This window comes from Pyxicephalus adspersus, chromosome 8, assembly GCF_032062135.1.
Source record: "Pyxicephalus adspersus chromosome 8, UCB_Pads_2.0, whole genome shotgun sequence".
NCBI classification, from domain to species: Eukaryota; Metazoa; Chordata; class Amphibia; order Anura; family Pyxicephalidae; genus Pyxicephalus; species Pyxicephalus adspersus.
In genome coordinates this window covers 15628211-15651727 of record NC_092865.1, presented here as the reverse complement: position 1 = coordinate 15651727, position 23517 = coordinate 15628211, and the positions used below count along the sequence as shown (strand labels likewise).

Genomic DNA, 23517 nt, shown 5'->3' with positions numbered 1-23517 from the left:
TAACATAACTTTACAGTTTAACTTCATAGTGCATTTTTGGATAATGCAAGAAAGGTTTTATTATTATTACACAGTATTTATACAGCGCCATCATAATACACAGCACTGTACAAAGTCCATAGTCATGTCACTAACTGTCCCTCAAAGGAGCTCACAATCTAACATCCCTACTATAGTCATATGTCATTATTGTAGTCTAAGGTCAATTTTGGAGAAAGCCAATTACCCTAACTGCATGTTTTTGGGATGTGGGAGGAAACCCACGCAGACACGGGGAGAACCTGCAAACTCCATGCAGATAGTGTCCCGGCTAGGATTTGAAACTAGGACCTAGCGCTGCAAAGGCCGGAGTGCTAACCACTGAGCCACCATGCTGCCCAGTTTCTTATTCCCTTTGTCCCTAATTTAGAACTTTCCTCTCAATAGATAAGACATCTCCCAGGTACTTTCACATTTTTCACATTGTGTGCAAAACTGGGTGCCAATATAAGGAATTCTACATGACAGTGTAACACATGGGCCTGACGATTACCAAGTGATCAGGGTGGGATTTTATTGGTGAAATGACATCATCTCACCCCAGAGACACATCTGTCATGGTGAGAAGGAAGAAAACCCTACATGTGTTTGTCTAGTTCCAGACCGAGCTCTATAAATCTAGCAGCATTCAACAGCACCTGCTTAAGAATGGACTGACCAGCCCACCCCACACGGTTACCCATTCATAGCCCTGATTGTCTTGTAAGTAATAAATTGATCTCTAATTAGCATCCTCAAAGATATACCCAAAAACTGTATCCATCTTTTTAACCTCTTTTCAGAGAAAATACCAGCTATCCATATAAAATAATATATAATAGAGAATTTTAAATGTCCCTAAGAAAGAAATAAAATATTAAAGATCCTGATTAAAAAAGAAAGGAAGGCATAGTTATGTTACACCCTTTCATAAAATATACACTTCCTAAAGGATCTTTACATCATGCAGAATTTTGGGTGTGTTGGATGTATGTGTTGAGAAACACTGGTCTATAGCATTTACCACCTCCAGGAGTGTCAAATAAGTGGCCCTTTGGCTCAAACAGGACACAGCAGTGTCACATTATGGCATTAGGGGCCACAGGCATCCAACACCACCGGAAAAAATAAATGCCAAAGACACTGATGTGGCTGAATTATTGGAGCAAATTGATTGCTTGACATCTAGGGATCAGAACGCTGCTTTATTTTTCCTTTGAAGTAATTTAGGTCAAGCTTTCTAAGAAACATTTGCTTCCTATACATAAACTGAAGCTTTAGTTTAGTTAGTTGAATGTTATTTTTAAGCGTTGTACACTAAGAGCAATAGCAGCCAAAACTTGAAGGACTCAAATAATTGAATTGCAACCCCCATCCACTATGGCCATTTAGGAACTGATGGGTAGAATGCAACGTGCCCAAGATTTCGTGTCTGTAGGCCCTTGATGTATAAATAAACCCTTTTATTTGTGAAATGCCCAGCTCCAATGGTTATGTCTACATTTCCTACACTATGGTGCTGCCAACCCTTTTCATAGCCCAGATAACTCAAGCACTTTAATTCCATTAAGTGCTTTGCCTTTTGTGTTGGTGCCATCTTCCTTCCCGTGTCTGACAGTCTATAAATTTGCACCACCAGGCCGGTTGCCTAGCACTCCGCAGAAGAGAGAAATGAATTTAATCAGGGTGTGATCTGTTTATCCCTGGCTGAAAGGCCTTTTTTTCTCCTCGTGCTGTCCCATTCAGCAAGGTTTGTTTAGCCCATTGCCCCCCTATTCACCTTAACACTTCTTGGGTTAATAAAAGCAGCCTTTGTTTCTATCAGAGATCTATAAGGACATGTTGTTAAGTGCATTTGTTTCTGCTCGCTTGTTCCAAAGCTAAACGGTGCAACCAGAGACAGTTTACACCCAGCAATTACAACATACAATATGTGTTAGCGATATTGATGGTGGCCATTTGTGATAATCGCCAGTCTATTCTGAAGGATGTTTTTCGTTTGACCGTGTCAGCGAGGCTTTGTGTCTCGGGCAGAAGTGGTAATCGAGACTGATAAATGGCATGGAATGCTATACACCTGTGGCTTGCTGGATTTAAAGAGCAACTCCAGAATAAAGACAAAAAGGCCAGCTGGTACAGAGATATCAGCTCATTGAAAATGTACTGCCAGTGACCCAAGATAAATATTGTAAAGTGAATCTCTGAGCACATTGGTAAAAGTACAACTGCATTACAAATATTTATAATTTGGACAGCTGTATCTTTCCTTTGCCTCTCTATACTCGCATAGAAAATTATACTTCCAAAATCATATTGGCCATTCCAGTGTTAGTGATTTTGGATTTGGGGGAAATCTTTGGTATTAGGCTCAGTTTCTAGTTTTGGGTCACTTTTTCTGAAACCTCTGCAGCAGCTTGGGAGCAGAGCTTGGGGCAGAGGCAACTTCTTCTATGGTATTAAAATATGGAAGCAGAAATGCAGGCATGGGTGTTAAAAGTTCAAAGACTCCTAGAATATTCCAGAAACACAGTACATTCTCTGATTGAGGGACATGAAAACGGCAAATCATTTTTATTTGTGCTTGATGGTACCGCTCCTTTTTTACCTCTGGATATGAGATCAGCACTAATGTCAATTTTACACCCCATTCACCATGGCCAGTCAAAAGCATATGATGCCATGGCCCCATTGGAACATGCACTATGGGACTGCCCTGGTATATCTAGATTTTGGAACAGAGTTTTTGAGTTTACTAGGACGGTAACTGGACATGAACGGTCCGTTTCCCCTTTTGGCTTTGTTCCTTGGCTCTGTGATTGATCACTCCACTGATGCTACGAGTAAGCAGGTACCTGTAACTAAATGTGAGCAATTGTGTTTTCTGCCAGCTAAGAAAGCCATTTTAAAGATGTGATTGGAACCTAACCCTCCTATCATTTCACAAGTGATAAAATACCTACAAGCTCTCATGATTATCGACAAAACCGAGGCCACTCAACATAGGGATACCTATCCTCAAAACTTTTTTGTACATGGATGGCCTATCTAGAGTATACACTATCGCCGGCTCAACTCCAGGATGTCATAAATCTTTTTTGCCACACTACTTGATATGACTGTAGGGCATTGGGAGCTTCTTAGATATAGATTTGTCTGATCATTTTGATTGAGTAGTAAAATCGCAGATTACTGTAAGGTGAAAATCTAATTATACATAACTTGAATTACTAATGTTATATGTGAGGGTGGTACGTCTACTTCTTTATAATTTTACAAGATAGAAAACTTGTAATTTAAGTATCTGATACTCTTTTTTGTTTGTTCTCTGGAAGGGGTTTTGTTTGTTTATTTGTTCACCCTTTAGTTGGTTGTTGTACTGAATTGTGAATGTTTATTTCCCATTTGAAAACGGAGGAGAAGCGGATGTATTTTATTTCTCTTAGTAATGTATTGGTATTATGTTATGTATATTGCTTATGCATTATATTTATGGTGTGTACCTTTTTGTTTATTGTAAACTTATTTATACTCTCCCAATAAAGATATGTTTAAAAAAAAGCTGTTCTCTGACAGGCAACAAAATTACATTTATGATGCAGTCCCTCTCTAACATTAACAGAAGTATGAGCAGGGACTCTGATTCCCCCATAACTGATTTATGACCTGTTGATCCTGTCAGTAGATTTGTCATGCTTGCACAGGGTTGGCAGCACCATAATGAAAAAGGTGACAATGCTAATCTGTGGTTCTGCAAACATGTTTCGGATGCACAACTCTCTCATTAAATTAGGTGTCTGAATAAACATTGCTGAATGTGTGAATACAATGAACGTGCAACAGATCGACCCATGGAGCCCGCAATTATAAAGAAATTACTCCTTCAATACGTTAAGCTAGCCATTTTTTGGGTAGAATATGAACAGCTTAAAATCCGTCATTTTTGGTGCCTATGTAAATTTCCCTTACTTCCTATTTTAGACATGCAACAAAATTAGGAAAGCTCCCAAAGTATGTGCAATACCCCCTTAGATGGTTGACCCCAGAACAGAAGTCCACATTTGAAGATTTCCCCAAAATCTTGTTCTGGAGACAACTACAAAATCTTTGGTTTTCCCATACTTTCTCTATTTTAGGGGACACAGCAACAAAAACATGAAAGAGGGTCTAACTCTTTCACATTTTATCCATAATATTCACCCACAGATATACTTTGAAAGCCCGTTCACTTTACTCAGGTCTGTTAGAAACCTTGCCTTACATGTGTGTTAATGTGCATTGTAAAATGGCGTTTGAATGGGGTTCCCAATTAAAATGTGAATGTAGTATTTCTAGCAGCACACTATACATTAGTGAGTTGCCATCATTTGGGCTAAAACTATTGTCTGCTAGCAAGGTGTGGTGCTGTGCCGTTCACAATGAATGAAACTGCATTAGACAAGCATATGTAAGGCTACAAACACACATGCAATAATTGTCATTGGAAAGGATCTTGCACAATCCTTTCCAATGACTATGGACTGCACGATGCATGCACGAGTGGTGTACATACAGCACTATTCTGCTTAAGGGAGAGGAGAGGGAGAGAATGACAGAGCGGCACTCCTTCCCCCTTCACTTCCATTACGATCGTCCATCGTTCGTGGATCCGCCAGAACGGTCGATTGGACGATGGGCGATGAGCCCTGTACACATGCAAGATTCTCGTCTGATATCAGCCCTGAGCTGATTGTCGATCGAGAACCATTTTAAGTGTGTGCCTAGCCTAACATGCATATCTGCAATGCAATAGTATGAATAAGTCTAATAGAATTAAGTTGTGGAAGCCTTCTAGAGCATTTTTTTTCTGATCTTTGTACCATTGGGGAACACTTGAAATAACTTTAGGGTCTTCAGGGAACCTCTTCTATAATTACTTTACTGACCTGAGAGGTGAGAGACCTGGTTGAGAAACCCTGTTCTAGAGGATTGTGGATTTGTTTGCATTGGCCATTTGGTTAGCACCTGGTGGACAGGATAGTCTCAGATGAACATGTAGTTGTAAATAGACTTTAAATAAGTGACAAGTTCATTGTGTAACTTCAACTAACACCTTTAGGCAATTACAACAACCTGCTAGAGGGCAGATATGTTTGGGATATTTACCTCCATAGAAGAACCCTAATCAAAAATGGCAATTTACATTTTCTTGGAAACCACCTTAAAAAAAAAGTAACACCTTGCACCTTGCTTGATTTCCTAGAGGACTTTCTGCACAATGATATCTATTAGAACAATAGCTGCAAATAAAACAATAGTTTAAGATGAGACATTTTATCCTTCAATGTTATGTTATGGAGTCATTCCAATTAAACTCTCCCTGGAGGGGGCTGGCTACTTCTGCTCCAAGACTCTATCTCTCCTCCACAGTCCCGGCTAATGAAGCTTCGTCAACTGCTGTCACCGCATGCATAATAAGACCCCATCTCAGAGGTTACAGGACAGCATCGCTCCCTGCTCCTGGGAAACGTCTTCCATGAATTTCTAATTATAAGTCCATGTTCGAGAGGGATTAGCATCTCTGCTGAAAAAAGAGCATTTCAATTAGGAAGAGGAATTCAATTTCTTTGTAATCACTGTTTGTGCAGGCAAGGTGTTTGGGTGACACTGTTATACATCACATATTAAAGGCTTTATAGGGTGCAGAAACTATTTTAACAACTTTGTAAAAAACTGACATGATAATTTCTCAGGTATGATTTTATTAATGTGCATCATTTGTTTAAATAGTAAAAAAAAATGTGTCCCTATTTTTGTATCATAATTTCTCTGACTGTTTCCACTGTAAGGAAGGACAGTGAACTGCAGAACTTTTGACATGAACTCTCTCACACTCATTACCAACTAATCACTATTTCCCTTACCTGAATTTTTTGGCTTATCTACATCTCCAATGGGGTGATATCCTAGGTCCCTAGTCTTCCATCTTCTTAAGAGCAGATTAGGATGGTGTGTCTTTATCAATACCTGGACACTTTGTCTACAGAGGGGTCTTCCCAGGTTCTAGAAGATTGTACAGTATGTTGACATTATAAAATGTATAAAGAAATGTATAATAAAATTGTAAAATAATGTCTCAGCATGTGCGATCATTCGGTGAAAAAATGACCCAGCATAGGTGGTCAGTAGGAAGAAGAATGTCCCAAGGTAAGTGGCCAGTGAGAGGAAGAATGCCCAACATATGTGGTCATTGGGGGAAAAGTCCCTTGGCATATGTGGTCAGTGGGAATAAAAATACCCCAGAGTAAGTGGCCAGTGGAAAGAAGCATGCCCCAGCATAGGTGGTCAATGGGAGAAAGAGAAGATGTGAATGTTGGGGAAAATAATGCCCAAGCATATGTGGTCAGTTGCAGGAATTCCCCAGTGCCCAATAGAAGGAAAAACGCTAAAGCGTAAGTAGTCAGTAGGAGAAAGTATGTCCCTGAATAGGTGGTCAGTGGGAGGAGGAATGTCTCTGCGTATGTGGCCAATGGAAGAAGGAATGCCTCAATATGGGTGGTAAATAGGAGGAAGAATGGCTCAAAGTAGGTCCTCAATAGAAGAAATAATGCCCCAGCCACTTGAAAGAAGAAAGTAGTCAGTGAAAGCACAGGTACATAAAAATTAGTGGTAAAAATGTCAAATGCATTTTCTTTTTTATCTCAGAAAGTTGGAGGTATGATTTGGATTGGGGGATAAAAGGCATTTTGCTTAAAAGTTCTCCTGCCTATGTACTCAACATTTAGCACTTTGCTTTCTGCAGATTATTAAATATGTCTAAATGTGTTCAAAGCAAACATGTGCCAAAAAAACTCCTATGGGATAGAGATTTCAGTTCTTCTCTTGAGTTCCATATCTGATAATAAAAGCAGCAAGCTAGAAAGTTTCCTCCTTGACCTCTTCGGGCCTTTTTAAGTATTTATCCTTATTTTACTTAGCTGGTATCTCCTGCCCTGCAATGTAGGAATCTGCAAATGCTGAACAAGATTAACCCCATCAATAAGTGACATTACCAAACAGTCACTAGTTAGTTAGTTATCTATTCATTTGTAAAAGCAAACAGGTGAACCTTTATCACCAACAATTCATCAAGATGACAGAGGCAGTGGATCATCTTTGTAGAGGTTTTATTTACCTTGTATCAAGGAGGAACTCCAGACACAAATCACACAATGTACACAGCACATCTCTACAGTACATTCATGCTTCCAATACTTTCATCTTTTTAGTGACACTGTAAAATGCATGGTCATCTGTCAGAAATTCCTTGTGCACCTTTCTATTTGGTTTGACAACACAATGCTTCTGCTGCACTAAAGTCCCAAGCAGTGTTATCAGTCCTGCACAGCTTTTCTCTTCTGGACTATAGGACACCACTCTCTTGTTATAAAGAATAGAAGTCATCATGTACTCCAAAAGGGGAGAACCGGACAGAACTGACAACACTGTTGGGGATTTTGGTGCAGCAGAGGCAACGTTGTCAACAGAAAGGGAAGTCATTGTGCAGAGGGATTGTTGGACTGTTGCACTTTGTGTTGGCTAGTGTTCTGGATCTGCCTGCACCGGGCATAATAACTGCACCAACCTAGTTCATTAAAATGTTAAAAAGATACCCAAATCTGTTCATGCAGCCTTAAATATGGAATATAAATGAAAGGAAGCACCTAAAAACAGAATGTATATAGTCTAATACAACCTTCCTCAACCTTCGGGGAACCCTTGAAATAATTTTCGGGTCGTCAAGGAACTCCTGTTATAATTTCTAAATCCACAGCTCACAGTATATTAACTTGGCGGTCAGTGCGAAGTTTGTTTCTAACATTGCTGGCCAGTGGAAAAAATGTCACCATTACAGATCGCCAAAAAGATTATTGGTGTCATCTTAACTGCTAATTGTTCAAAGGACCCCTAGAAACCTTCAGAGGAACTCTAGGGTTTCATGGAACCCTGTTTGGGAAACACTGGTCTAGCAGTAGTTCTTTTTAGAGTTTTATGTCATACAAAGCCAATTGTGTTTTAGTGGTACAAATGGCCCCCTTCACCAGGGTTTGATAAGTAGTCATAAACAAGGAAACATCAGCGGTATACTATATTCAGTAACTGTTTTCATCTCCATAGATTCAAAGGGGCATGGTGGCACCTTGATGTGTTTTGTACTACTGGTACTCAGTCATACAACTTCCAAAAGCCTAATGTCTATGTACTAGTAGTATTAAATTTGCTGGGGTGGGGGTCAGTGTTGTTCTAATGGCAGCAGGAATGTGTATGTAAATATTGGGATTAAAGGTTTTTGGAGGGATAAGTGGTCAGATCGTTGCTCCAGGTGCTGGTTAGACAACCAGAAGCATTCCAAGCTTTTGGTATTATTCACTGGAAATTTTGTTTAACAGTACCAACCCCTGATGAAGATGGGCCCTCTAGAACCTTGGAAACTGTTGTATTCATTATAAAAAAATCTGGATTAATATTTTTGTTTTTGGCACTTTTCTTTTTGCATAACCAGTCCTGATCTTTAGCCACCACTTCCGGGGAAGCTGCCTGGGGACAATAACTACCTTACAGTACAAAAACGTATCTGAGAACATTTACTACTGTAACTGTTCAAACACCCCACACTTTCCTACATCACACTTTTTTTGTTTCTGCACCCTACACCTTCCTTCTGATTACCAAATGTTTATGCAACCTGACTGTATTACAGTAATAAAATCAAAGGCTCTACTTAGATTTAACAATAAGGGATCTGTTGTAACCTCAATTGTTTGAGCAGGTTTGCAATTGCAAAAGTCTAAAAGCTAATCCAGCCTATTATTTCCAATTACCTGTCATTGCCAAATTCTGTACTGAGATGGGAGCCAGGCCCCTCCCAGAGGTAAAAGGTGTTTCCAAATCGCAGACAGGTTTACTATTAACTGCTCTGGAATTCTTCCTTGTTCTCCAGTTCTGTATTGATGTGATTATACTTTTCATATCCACACAGGAAACGTTACACTCTGGGACACCATGCTGTCTCTAAAGCTTCCCTTTCTCCTGCTCATCTCACTGGGACAAGTTTCCTGCCAGTCCGGTAAGTCCTAGTTATGTATAATGTGTTCAGTTTTTTTTACTTTCATTGCAGCTGCAGTTTATTGTGCTGTTGTTTTTAGACTACACCTTGTTTGCTTTACTTTTCAAAAACATGGAATTTTGTGCTAAATATGTAAACATTATGAACCAAATGAGAAAAAATATTACAGAGGAAAAGGGAACAATATCCCAAAAAATTGCAGTTGTTTCATAAATGGGATTACTGTAATCACATAACATATATACATCCTTACATTGCAATTGGAGAGAATAAAATAATCGGGGGCCCTAAAACATTTTACCCATGCCATTGTCCAGAGTAGTGCCAACCAAATGCTTACCAATGACAGCAGAAGAGTAGTGACATCCAGATCCATATTGTTTTATGTGCATCTGTTTGTTCTTTGTAACCAGTGTTCCTTATAGTAAAGGATTTTTTTTTAAAATCTGAAATATAAAATGATTCCATGTTGCCAGTTTGGTTGTAATTTAATGTGGACCTATACTGTATGATCGTCTAACCTTCCATTGCCGAACTCATTCTAAAGAATGATAATTGCCTGGATATAAAGTTGATCTTTTGACTTCAGTAGTTTTCTTTCAGAGTAAACTGCTACACAGTACAGCACATTCACCTGCACTGCCGAGCACTCCCATTCACCCTAATCGGAGCAGTTGGGAATCATTTTATGCATGTTTTGGCACAAGGTTGCATTTGTATTGCTGTTGGGTTACAGCATGGTTCTTGGAAGCAACATTTTGCTTCTTGATGTGTGGTTGCTTTTCCTCTTCTGGAGAATGCACTGTGCTGCAAATGCAAGGACATAACATGCAAATGCATTTACCTGCAGTTTGCTGTGCACCCTGGAGTATCTAACCACATGGTTTTAGACTGCAAATCTCAAAGAATCCTTAGTCACACACCTGAAACAATCATGCTGAAAACAGAAGTGCATGATGTAGCGCAATGAGCCGAACCCATAAGCTGCATAAGGGCAAACTTGGCAATTTCCCAGAGCCCCAACTTTCTTGAGGGACCCAATTGACAGAATGGCAGGAGAGCAAGGAACTGAAATATTGTACATTTGGGGCCCCTTCTACATATTTAACCAGGGTCCCATTTTGGTTAAAACCATCTCTGTTAAGAAGGTATTAAAGGCAGAGGATCAGGACCTCAACCAGGTTCTCCGTATACTTTAGAACCAAGCAATGACAACATACATAGTTTTCCAATGTGCAGTTGCTCTTCAAAACCAAAATTGGCCAAAAAAGACTGATCCTCCCTGCAGATTTGGAAAACAACTCCTAGCTTTCAATGGGTTATTACAGACAGGATGACTTACCCTGCTTCATAGTCCTGCCTGGTATGGTTAAAGCAACTGATCGCCCTAATCTTCTCCGAATACCACGCTTACCACTGATGTCATCATGATACATCGAATATCTCTCAGGAATTATTTTTCTGCACTTTTGGAAAGTCAGATTAGACATCTGCCAGCTTATTGGTCACTTTAGGATTATTACCAAGAAGGAATATAGTTAAAATCAAATATTGTTCATTATATGACCATCAACAGATTCTCGTGATGTATCTTCCTGAACTAGGAGAATATTCCGGTATTAATCTGTAAAACGATCCTGTAAAGAAATGTGTTGTAAATAGTGGGAGTTTCTGAGAACAGTTTGTGTAAAAAGTCAAACAAAGGCATCATTGTTCCAAACTACTTCCCTAAATATCTGAATAGAGGTTTCGGTGTGCTGATTTTTATTCGTTCCTTGCTTGGTCGGATAAATACAGATATTAAATATAATATCAGAAGGACTGAAACAAGTACTTTCTTGGAGAAAATACTGCTAAAGGTTTCCTCCAGTGCTGGTTATGTGTTCAGACACCTGGCGGGGGGAGATGGGCATGGAAGGACTAAGAGCATTGGCTCAGACATCAATTTGCAGCAGAATGTTTCTCCTGTGCCCAAATTTGTACCCTGCACTCACCTATTGTACATACACTGTGTTTGAATGAAAGTGATTTCAAACCCTAATAATTCATGTTTATTATGCCATTGTATAGACTTCAGAACCCATTCTTCTATGTTATGGAAAAGAGCAGAAGGTGTCCTATAGTCTTGTCCTAGGACAATACCACTGCTCCCACAGAGATATATTATATATATTATATCAAACTAATGCATCTACCATATCTGGGCTCCTAAGATGCCTTACCCACCCCAAATACTTCCTGAGATCTTGCAGCCATGACCTGCCAGAATATTCATTTGGCACAATTTTAATTTTTGTGTCTGCTCATTTGCTCTCTGTAGACTTTTTTGGGGCAGTTCCTGATACAGGAGAAGTTATGGAGATGGCCCCGTAGAAATCTACGTGTATTGCCTACTCTGGCATGGCCAGCTTTTGGCTTGTTTGTGGGATTTCAGTAAATCTGGGTGTTGCAGGGAAGGAAGTGCAAAATGTGCCACAGCACAAGGGCCCCAGACCCTCCCCAGCCATGGGGGCCCAAATCAGTTCTGCACAGGGGCCCATGACTGTTAGCTACATCCGCCACTGGTGCAGGGGTTACTTTTGTTCAGGGGACTAGACATTCAGTCTTGCATAGTTGTACATGTTTCTTCCATATATTAAAACGTTTACTCGATTTCACAGCACATTCTGAACTTCTCATAGTATGCATTAGAAGCCTCGACCACCCCAGCCTGATTGCCCCTGGTCAGTCCATTATCATTTATTTGCAGAAAATGAGAGCCAGAATGAAAGAAGAGGTTGGATGCATCGCCCTAACAAAGCTTGCACACATGTTTGCTTTGAATCCCTCACAAGCCAGTGAATGTTTGTCTTGCAGGTGTGAATAAGGTGGCAAGGGCCATTCCTCAGTGGGGCACTGGCCTTATTGCAGTGACAGTTTTCCTTTTCCTCGTCCTTGTTTTCTATGTGGCCAATAGAGTTTGGAACAAAAGATCAAAGTAAGTTTTTTTTTTTAATTTAAATGATCTGTTAAGCTAAGTACACACATGAGATGATTGTTACCAGAGATAGGTGGGAATGACCACTGAATTTTCCAACAGAGGAGAGCACAACAGGGTGCTGCTCACTCATCTTTCCCTTCCTTCTCCATAGAACAGAATGGCTCTGTGTGTAAAGCACTCATTCATTCATCTGCCACAGGAAAGATCACATAAGATCATTTCCAGCGACAATCATCCAACATCTGTATGAGTCTTTAAACAACTCAATACACAGATGGAATGCATTGAAGTATGTAAAACGCATGTGTACTTTGCTTGACCAATGATTTGCATTTCTGTCCATTCAGTGCTAAGTCTTACCCAGCACAGACCTTCCTGCAATCGTAAGTGACATCATTTCTCTTTGCAGGTGTAAAGTAACACTTACCAGTCTTATCCCTATTTTAGTCTGTTACTGGACAGCTAAAGTTAAAGCAGCACATGCTACTTCTTTCTCCAAGCTGTGCTGTGCAAAAGGCTGATACCAAGTCAGGTCCTTAAACTGCTTTATTGCCATATAAAAATACAGATCTGTATTATTTTGTGTCTTTTCTAAAAGTTCAGCTTTTACTGGCATTGTTGTATTGTATTTGCTAATCTGTTGCATTGCAGACACTTTTAATGTAAAGCAATGCGTAGAAACACACCATCTTTGTTATTTGGATATATTAGCCAGTCAACCACCATATGAGACACGTATGTAAACATTTGTGTAAGCAGAGTGGCAGATTATTTATTCAGAGTATTACTTTCAGCTTCAATGCTTGCAACATAGAAAAACAAAGTCTTATGGGAGCCGTGCATAGCTCAGGATTGTGTAATGTAAGGTACAATGCTGAGTGGTTTCACAGACGCACTCCACCCTCATAACAACTTCTGTCTGTCTTCACTTGCTGGTCTACTTCTATCAATGAATATTTAAGAACACACACATGACTAATCTGTATTGTAACTGAGAGCAGGGGACAGCTGGGTAGGTGGGAAAGAAATTTACGGGCCACCAATTAGGAGTTTATAGTAAAAATGCTGTAAGAATAATATAGAAAAAAACCCAGCTGCCATTATAAGCCTTGTCCTAAAAAATGCTACGTTACCTGGCTAATATGCCTACCAACGGCATTGTTGGGGTCCTAAAAGACGTGGGTGCTAAGAGTGAAAAGTTGGATGATCTTTCTTGTTCTCCATATTTTCTTTCATTTGGGGTCCTCATATCTGTGAAAACATGTTTTGAATGGGCTTGAAATAAACAGTAAGGCTAGGTACACATGTGCAATAATTGTCGTTAGAAAATGAACGATTAATGACCGATTAACTAATATTATTGATTATTTTGAACGATCGTATTGCACAATTCTGTACATGCTGAAACGATACCAACGTTCAAATATAATCCACCAATAATGTACACACACTGGATATGATCGTTTGAACGATGAAAGAAGTGACGTGTACCGGAGAAAATGTATAACAGAACAATCCTCGATCACTGAACTCCCGTACACACAATAGATAGCAAACAATCGTCGCCAATCAGATCCGACGGGAAGGACATTTGTTTCCAGTGACATTCCTTGTTCATTGGCGTCGTTGGCCAGTCGTTGTGCACTATTTTTTGTTAACAATTATTGGACGATTGGTCGTTAGTCATTAGATTCCAATGATAATCATTGGACATGTGTACGTAGCCTTAGGGCTCATTCAGACCCACATTAGGATATTGTATGATTGGCAGCACCCAGGTGGGCCTGGAAGTGGTGATCCTTTCCGGGGACTAAAAATGCCCCTGATATCAACTTTATGGCTTCTGTGTTTTTTTGGGGGGGTTGGTGGTCATTGTCCTGGAAATCTGCAGATCAGGGCATTCAGGTGACCTTATCTGCATACTTGTCTCAGGTAGGCAATGGGTCAGCATGTCAGCAAGGTATCTAGCTTTTTAAGAAGGAAACCCTGATGTGTCTATGAGTATAGATTGAACCCAGGTCACAATTTTCTAATGTATGTTTGATCCCACTTAAAGACATCTGTAAAATCTGTAAAAATGTAAGTTTAACAAATACAAAGTCCCCTTTAGAGCTTTGATGAACGATTGTTTGGATTTCCCTGCCAAGATCCCCTGCTTGCCCATGGCAGGAAGTCTGAATTGTGGTGCCATTTGTCTTTTTACGATAGCAGTCCATTGTTCTGAACATGGTTTATATGTATTTTGTTTCCCTGTAGTCCAAACCTAGAGTCAATCTCCATGGGAAAACTCGATGATGGGGCGATTCCCAATGGCAGCACTGGGCGTTATGTTACAAAGTAAGTGCCAAAATCATTTATGTCAAATAAAATGCTGAATGAGCAATCTAATATTGATGTATTTGGAAAAAAATTCATACATCCACTACATCTAAGAACTGCTCAGCTGCAATAGATGCAATTTTGTTTTTGGAATTAGATTTTAAAGCAAACCAATCTGCTGGTGGCATTACTCTGAGAAAGCTAAAATTTACACGAGGCTTTGTATATTTGCTTTGGCAATACGAGGCATTTCAGGTTCCAGATCAGGAGAATACTAAGGAAGGTGAATACAAACCATTTGCAATGCCTCCTCTAAAGTCAACCTGTTACTTTGCCTAGTATTAGAGAGTTTAGACAGATTTGATGGAAGCACCAGTATAATGTATGGCATGATTTTGTGTGCTTTTTTCCCAATTATTACATTTAACTTTCATAGGTGTTAAGTATGTACACAAAATTCTTATCTTGTGTCTGCCCTAACTAATGTATTATTTGCTTACCTAATCCATCACTATCAGCACAAAGCCATGTGCCCTGGTGACTTCAGGTCAGGTTCTTGTTTTGTGAAATCAGATCATTTGGTCGGAAGTGCTCAGTCACATGTGAAATAATAAGTACACCTTCATTGAAATTGTTGTCTTTTGGCAAAGATTTAATCTGAACTCAAACGATGCCTACATATTAAGGAGAATGTGCCTTCCCAATAATTTATTTAGAAATATCAAGTAGTTGTAATGGTGTGCTATGGGAAAGTAAGAGCACCCCCAGTCACTGGAGCTGATACTCCCCTCTTTACCAAAAAGCCCTTCTTGCAAGCATTTTGCACAAGTGATGGGTGGCAACAGGACTGGTCAGAGAGTAGGACTTTAGTGCCAGATCACCGAAGAGGCACTACAAAGGATTATATGACTACAGACACCAATATGTATATAGGGGTTCTAAAGGAACGTATAAATTGCTATTGGTATGTTGTGTGGGATTGGGTGTGCAGTGGAGTTTTGGGCTAAAGAAAGACTTGTTGACAAACTGTACCAAAAGTATCTGTACCCTAGCAAGAAGCCTGGTATTATTATAATACTTTTTATGTTTTCTTTTAGGTCCAATGATGATAATGTACGAGTGGAGCATGCTTATGACAATCCAATACAAATCACAGATAATGAACTTTCTACTCCCATGTAACTATAACCAGGGCTTGTTTTGGATTGTCATGTCCAAATGAAGACTTGCCCTTATAGAAAGCCATGTGGAGACATAATTATTACATACTGTCAAACCCCACATTCTTCAGGATGCAGTTTGAAAATGTGTTATCTAGCCACGAATGGATTCCCCGGTAGTACTGGTTTAGGATTTATATTCACACATATTACTTATCCTAACTGCTAGTCATGGAACATCTAGATCATACCAAAGGATTCAGAGTATCAGGACAGGCTTTATCAGAAAATATACTCAAGAAGTCCATTACCACTCTTAAACGTCACTATTTTACTGCCACTATTTCCAATGTTTGATATTGGTCTACTGCAGACAATCCCAGCCAGGGTTTTGTGGAACTCCAAGGCTCCTCCAGAGATTCCTAGTCATTCCACAAACCACTCTAGCACTATTTTACTGCCACTGTATTCCATGTTTGGTTTTCATCAGCTCCAGCCAATCAACTCCTGATTTGTGGAACTCCTAATTTTCTCCAGGTGTTCCTAGGGGCTCCACAAATTGTGGCTGATTGACTTCCCATTTGATGATGCTTGCCAAAGTCATTTGGTATAAGTAACTGCTTGGCTCCAATGATGTTTTTTGGTGTCCGGTAAGGTGGTATTCTAACCACCACTGTTAAAGGGGGCATTCTTTCCACTGGACACCAGTTTATGAGTTTTTTTCCCACTTATCCATTATAAATTGATTTTAGCTGGGGATCCTTACGCCTTTTTTAAAGGGTTCTCCAAAATAAAAAGTTTGAGAAATGCTGGTCTTCTCTATTCTTAATGTGGTATTGGTATGCAGCTCTTCAGGTTCAAAAGACGAAGTTCAATCAAACATTTGTTTTTTGGTAGAAATGGGGTTATCATTGTCGTTGTGGCCCACTGATGAGATCCCCCCTTAATTCTTCCTTGGTAATATGACAGCAAGTAAGTGAAAATGTCTCCACAGTGAGGGGGAATCCTACCATCCCATAGCTGTCACCATTAAGAATGGCCTGAATGAGACTTATTTTCTCCCTATTTCAGTGACAATCAAAACATTTTGGATTACCCCTCACTTTTTGTCCCAGGCTCATTTGTCCAAAGGATTTATAGAAAGGGAAAAATCACAGAAAGAAAAGGAAAATGGACTGAAGTTCTAACAAATGTTCTGGCTGGAGACACACTGTAAACAGCAAAGTCTCTACTTTCTCTATCCATGTATTCAGTATTCATGACTCCTTCTCTCCAAAGCCACTTGCTTTGTTCATGAAAGGTAATCAATTATTATTTTACTGTTTCCTTTAGAGAAATGTTAATATGTTGATATGATGCAATTAATGTAAATAATCTTATCAATATGAGCTAATGTTTTAAAAATATGTTGTTATTTACGTGTACGTGTGATCGTCTTATCTGTGCTTTACATACAATATACAGAAAGTGCTTCCAGCTTGGTAATATTGCACGATGATTGTGCTCTGTGATAATACAAGTGTGCCGGCCAGAACTGATTGAAAGCAACAAACCTCATGTATGGCTGAAAGACAACTGGCTGTAAGAGAAAACCTGCAGGTCTAATTCCAGTGTGGTACTGAAGTTGTTTAAAAGTACTGGAAATGATCATGAAAGATTGTTTCCATTGACAATTCTTTGATGTCCATGGGACGACGCTATGGGGCTTTCTAGAGTTGGTCAAGGCCATATCAGACCTGTGCTTTGCATAGACAGTGAAGACAAGTGTGGCACAATCACCACCTACCAAGGCAGCCTAGGTGGTGCAATGCACCTACACCATGTTGGTCTTTACCCCTGCCAAGCAGAAGATGAGTCTGCAGTCTCATTACAGAATATGGCCCATATCCATTCTAAAATTCTATTATCATATTTTCAACCACTGTTGGGACTTTTGCTTTGGAAGGAGCAATTTAGAGCCCAATATAATAGGACCCACCTTATAGCGCCCTTTACATTGACTCCAATGCATATCATCCCAAGTGGTTTTATCTATCCATACAATGCAGAACTGAAATCTGCCATCAGACATTTATTCTCTGCAGTAATACAGCCCAGCAGGTGTGGCTGGACCACAAGATCATACACACCAATTTCCAAATCTTTCAAATGGTAAAGCAGTAAGAGCCTGATGTCCGTATTTACCTGTTTGGTTTTCATTTCATGGTTACATAATTGCAGGGCAGAAGTTCAGGTTAATATAATGCTTATAGTCAATGTTTTGCTTAGATACTCAATACATCTGTTAATAATAACTATGGTCTCTAAAAACACCCCAGCTGTCTCAGCACTTTTCTCTAGTTTTACAAACACATCAGTCTTATGGACTTTTATTAACCAATCTTCTCTTTTAAGCAAAGCACTTTCTTGATGTGAAAACTTGACCATTCCAAAGTTCAGAAGTAATTAAACTGCAAGTGCATGTATAAGCCCATAACTCCCAACCCAGACCTGCTTATAACTATTTAACATTTCACTGATGCAGACCTTGCTAAGGCCTGAGTTTTACATTCCAATAGGTTGTGGACCATGAAAGCAGGGCTGCCATAAGTGGCCACATATTTGCTGGTTGCTGGTCAAGGCAGGCTTTAGCGTAGGGCAAACTGGGCCATTGCCCGGGGTTCCAACCTGCAGTTGCGTGTACCATGTATTGTGATCAACATTTAAATGGTTGTCAGTTATAATTAACTGCTTACTTAAGTACAGTGGTACCTTGGTATAAATCCTTAATCTGTTCCAGATCCTTGGACTTATACCAAACAGGACTTATACCAAACAAATTTTTCCCATAAGAAATAAACGGAAAATGATTAATCCGTTTCCATCAAAAAACATACTATTGTTATTGGCATATTATACATGCACGGGGTTGTATAAAAAAATTTAAATACTGCTTAATGCTAAAATACATAAATACAAAAGCAATTAGATTAAATAATTTAAAATTTAACTTCACTTTACCTTGCTGAGTGCCTATTAGGATGGTGCTGAGGAGGAGGAGGAGATGTTATGTAATTTACAGAGAGTTATAGCGCGGGTTGTTCTCTGAATGGTAACGACTAGTGTACTGATGCTCGTGGGCAGTCGTGGCTTTGTCTCGAGAGAGGTAAATAAGGGTAGCGCGGGGTGTTATGACTCATTTTGACCCATACAAGTTCTAGGACAAAGGTTGTATACCAAGCAAAATTTTTCATGTCCAAACTGGATACCAAGTTGGACTTATTCTAAAGCGGACTTATACTGAGGTACCACTGTATATGCAAACAGAAGACCTGTTTGATAGTTTTGGCTATAATAGGAAATAAATAAAACCTGTTATATTTTTTATCCTCTCTTTCATATTGTGGGTGTTTTCCTTCCCATTCAGTCTTAGGCTAGGTACACATGTGCGATGGTTCTCGTCCGATAACACTGGGGAACAATTTTGAACACATTTTTTCTTGACTTACCGGTAAATTCTTAGGCTTAGTTACACTAAAATAGCCATGCTGATTCTGAAAGTGCAGTTAGTTTTCTTCTATCACATCAGGTATTTTTCTCTGCTGCTTATATTAATGCGATTACTATAGCGTGGATTTGTGTAGGCTATTCCTTTACAGGCTAGACAGTGTGGTCAGAGGTTGTGCGCTGATCTATGTAGTGAATAAGCAAAATTTATTTTTCTTACACACGTATTTTCTTTCTTTCAGCTCATGTCTGGCTCTGCTGTTTCTCGTCGTAAGTGCCTAGACAACCCTGATTCATTTTGTTATATCTGTGGCAGTTTCACCATTCCAAGAAGGGTGAACATCAGCACATTTGTGGAGCAAGCCTATTTGGCATTTTTCAAAGTTAAACTTGGTGATCAAGATAAGTCTTGGGCCCCTCATAAGGTGTGCAAACAGTGTGTCGAGGGTTTATGGATGTGGGCAAAGTGAACACGTGATAAGATGCCATTTGGTATACCTATGGTTTGTCGAGAGCCAGGAGATCATTTCAGTGACTGTTCACAGTTGATTTCTTAAGCAGATCACAAGTCGTTGCAGAATGGCACTGTGCGTACAGCATGCACTTGCACTTGTTCATTCCTTTATCACTAGAAACAGCCACAAAAGATTGTGCCATGGATGTCTGTGCAGTGGTTAAGCCAAGTGAATTATCCCTTGCAGTGTGAAATTTTACTTTGGTAACTGAGCAAATTAAACTCCTTTAGCAAATTAACCCCATGGTCTTATAAGATGACTTACAGTTATTGGTGTGGTAGAAACCAACTTTGCAGGAGTCACATTTCCGAATGGGTCCTGCAGTTCTTATGCCACTTTAAGGAACCTACATAATGCATAGCTTACTGGGTGGGTATACCAGATAAAAGAGCTGAGTTGGTAAAAAAAAATGGCAAAAAAAAATGACCTTGACCCAATCAGAACTTACTGTCAAGATGGTAGTATTTCCACTATAGTAGTCCAAATCCAGTAGTAGACTCATCATCCATCCCAAAACCAAAGCATCATTTTTTGCCAGCCTAACCTTTTACGGCCTTTCAAAACAAAGTTGATTTCTCAAGCACATCACAAGTCGTTACTTTATCACCACTTGGAGAAAAAAAGTGGTTTCAAAGCCTATATCTGCAGATGCCATCTATGTACTAAACTTTGTTGCCAAACTCTAACGGATCCAGGCTCCATGTCACGTGATATCAGTAGCAGAGAGACGTGTCTCTTTTTTGGAGAGATAAGACCAACCGTTCTGATCCCCTGTACTGATCATCAGACTCAACAATATGGGCAAATTACTAAAGTTTAATTTCATATTGGTGTTCATAGAGGTGGAAAAATTACAGTTATTGCTCTATTGTCATCAGGGATAGCTGTGGGGGCCCTGCTGATTCTGAACCCAGAACTGCACAATGCTGATGAATACCTAAGGTTGTTTCAGCCTCATTTGTTGCCATCTCTGTAGGCTGCCGAGTCACTGGTGGCAATCAGCCTGCAGAATCAGCATTATCGCACAGACATGGCGTGTGCATTGTAATGATAGGGGGGCTTGGAGGATCCTAACAGGAAGATGGGAATTGTGCAAGTTACTTCTTGCTGAGACAGTCGCTGATACTGTGTGAAAAACAGACCTTGAGAGACTGCTGGGCACCCCCAGATAACATCACTGGCTGATAATGTAACATTTTGTAATACAAACTGATGAAAAGGTGAAGAGATTACAAGGAGAAAAAACAGTTGATGAATGTTACAGTCATTAGCATAACACTTCTGTTTGTTACTTGAAAGGAGAACTATGGGGGGTTTTCAGCAGGTAGACCTTCCAGGCTGTTATTGTAACATTTGTCTAAACATAATTGGTAATGAGCCATTTGCATTTTTTGCTTTGCTGTGTAATATTTCTATTTTAGTATTTCACATTAAAAATCTCTAACTTTTGCCTCTAGCCATCGGAATAAAAACTCCAGCTAGCTCTTTGACTATTATTGCTCTTCCAATTCTTTGCCTATTTCAGCTTTTTTGCCTATTATTGCAAAAAGTAGATTTACTAAAGTTGATTAGGGAGTTCGCTTATTATGGTGAATTATCACTCTGCAAGGAATAATTCACTTATTTTAGCGAATGGTAAACTCTGTTGATATCAGCCGTTCAACAGAATCAGAATATTGGGTATTCTTTGAATTATTGCAGGTTTTAAAGCTACATACATGTCAGATAACAGTCACCTGAGATGCGCATGTGTACAGTGGTCCTCTGATGTCATTCATCAATCCACCATGGGGAATGTGCATGCTAGTCTTCCGCTCTTCAAAGAACAAAATGGCGCTGTGCGTACAGCATGCACTTGCACTTGTTTATTCATCTTTCAGTAGAAAAAGACCGTGCCGTAGATGTCTGTGCAAGGGTTAAGCCAAGTGAATTATCCATTGCAGTGTGAAAATTCACTTTGGTAATTGAGCACCCTAAACTCCTTTAGCAAATCAACCTCATAGTCTCGTTTCAGATGGAATCCTGCATTTCTTATACCACTTTTAATAACTTACATAAACCATAGCTTACTGGGTGGGTATACCAGATAAAAGAGCTGTTAGTAGGTATTTATATCCTGTACTTACCTATGTGATATGAAATGACCAGGTGTGTTTTAGCAAACTCCACTGTACTTGAAACATTCCAGCACAGTTTGGCCATCCAGAACATCCACTCTTTGGTATTGTACGTTCACAGCACAGGAGATGGAAGTATCCAACATAAGAGCTTCTAGTCCAAAATTTGCACCAGCACACTCTAAGGCTAGGTACACATGTGCAAAGGTTCTCAGGCTCTGGGCTGACCAGACGAGAATCTTGCATGTGTACAGTGCTCGTCCTCCATCGTCAGAACGAGCGTCCCATGGGCGATCTCCCCCTTCCCTCTCCATAGAGCAGAATAGTGCTGTATGTACAGCGCTAGTTCATACATCATACAGTCCTTTGTCATTGAAAAGGATCGTGAAATCCTTTCCAACGTCAATTATTGCATGTGTATATTTAGCCTAAGTAGCCACTGGTTGGGTTGTCTTCAGGTAGACGTACCTTAGCTGATGAGCAATGAGATACAGTTACAATCTGCCATGGTAAGTCTATGGGTGGGAAAATATTTTATCCTGAAAAATTTAAGTTGTTTGTAGTGTAAAGAAAGCATTCTGTATAGAATTTATGCATCTATTTTTTTTGTACATTTATTTTGTCCCTATTGTCCTCCTCATTACCATGAAACCTAACTAGCCATCCAGAGGACAGTGACAAATTCCACTTGCCAACATGCCAAGGCTATGGCAAGGCTTCTTTCCTTAATCCATTGACATATACACACACATTGGTTGTAACATCCCAGTCCAACCACCACCAAGATGCATGGGCAGCATTTGCATGCAAAACTTCAATTCTTTGATATAAGAAACTGTATGCAAGGCCATGCAAATGTGGGTTAATAGGTGCCATTGGACTCAAAAATGAACTATTATCAAATAGATTTAGAACAGTTGATATAAGCACTTTATAGCACCAACTTTATCAAGCTGGAACAACACAGAATTTTCTTTTTTTAGTAAGATGTGATCCTTAATGACTAGTGATCACCTAATTCTTGTTGACATTGGCTTCAGTTTGTTTTATAGCAGTGTGAACATCAAGTTTTAGAATATATTTGAAGAATTTCAAGCCTTTAAAGTGCCATTCAGTGTAAGGGTATAAACACAGGTCTTAATGAGGGATGGACAAGCTGTTAGCAGGCTTTCAACAAAGGCAATTCAGTGCTGAAGCTTACGAAAGCCTGCAAGAAGCTTGTTTAAGACTGGATACATATATTACCAATTTTGTAGTCAGCCAACATCTGATTTCTCCATCAATCAGTCAGATGCCCCCAAACAATGCACATGCATGTACAACACCCTTCTGTTTGATGCCATTCCATTCTGATAAATCTGCAAGAATATTGCAAAAACATGTCACAACACCTGAACTTCTGCTGGACAATTACATCTGATCACTTAACAACTAAACAAGGAGGGAAAAATCAGTTTCTTTCTGATTCATTTTAGACGTGTTTGTTTCATAGAAGTGGAAGTTAATCAGAAGTAAGATATATGTACCCGGTCTAAAGTTTAAGGTTAAATCTACCTGTGCAATGGGGCTTCCCTGTTTGTTTAAGTCAAAGAGGCTTTTCACCTATCAAATCCCATGTCAGGTAGAACCTGGCCCCACGACAAAGGACGGCCCTTACATATATGTGAACTATCTTGTTAAAAAACAGCTGATAAACATTGGGCATTGGGCAAGAAAATTAAAGCAGCTTGGCTTTGGTTTAAAGACGAGGTCACCAAATTCTTTAGTAACCATTTGGACCCAAACTTTGACACCATCATTGAAAATAGGCAGACAATATTAAGAGAACTGTGTTGTTCAA

The 23517-nt window shown here is 39.5% G+C and overlaps 1 protein-coding gene across 1 annotated transcript; it reads left to right on the top strand.

Moving 5' to 3' along the window:
- Nucleotides 1-8950: 8950 nt before the first annotated feature.
- On the top strand, nt 8951-16977 carry PDZK1IP1 (PDZK1 interacting protein 1). Its single transcript, XM_072419599.1, has 4 exons — nt 8951-9100; nt 11957-12077; nt 14337-14417; nt 15497-16977. Exons 1-4 carry the CDS (start codon nt 9037-9039, stop codon nt 15579-15581), a joined length of 351 nt encoding a protein of 116 aa, XP_072275700.1. The 5' UTR covers nt 8951-9036; the 3' UTR covers nt 15582-16977.
- Nucleotides 16978-23517: the final 6540 nt, after the last annotated feature.

What these genes read in the sequence shown, in the direction of transcription:
- PDZK1IP1 (XM_072419599.1), top strand. Translation starts at nt 9,037, where the DNA reads ATGCTGTCTCTAAAGCTTCCCTTTCTCCTGCTCATCTCACTGGGACAA. An exon ending in ACAAGTTTCCTGCCAGTCCG is followed by an intron (nt 9,101 to 11,956) that starts GTAAGTCCTAGT and finishes TTTGTCTTGCAG; the next exon opens with GTGTGAATAAGGTGGCAAGG. An exon ending in GTTTGGAACAAAAGATCAAA is followed by an intron (nt 12,078 to 14,336) that starts GTAAGTTTTTTT and finishes GTTTCCCTGTAG; the next exon opens with TCCAAACCTAGAGTCAATCT.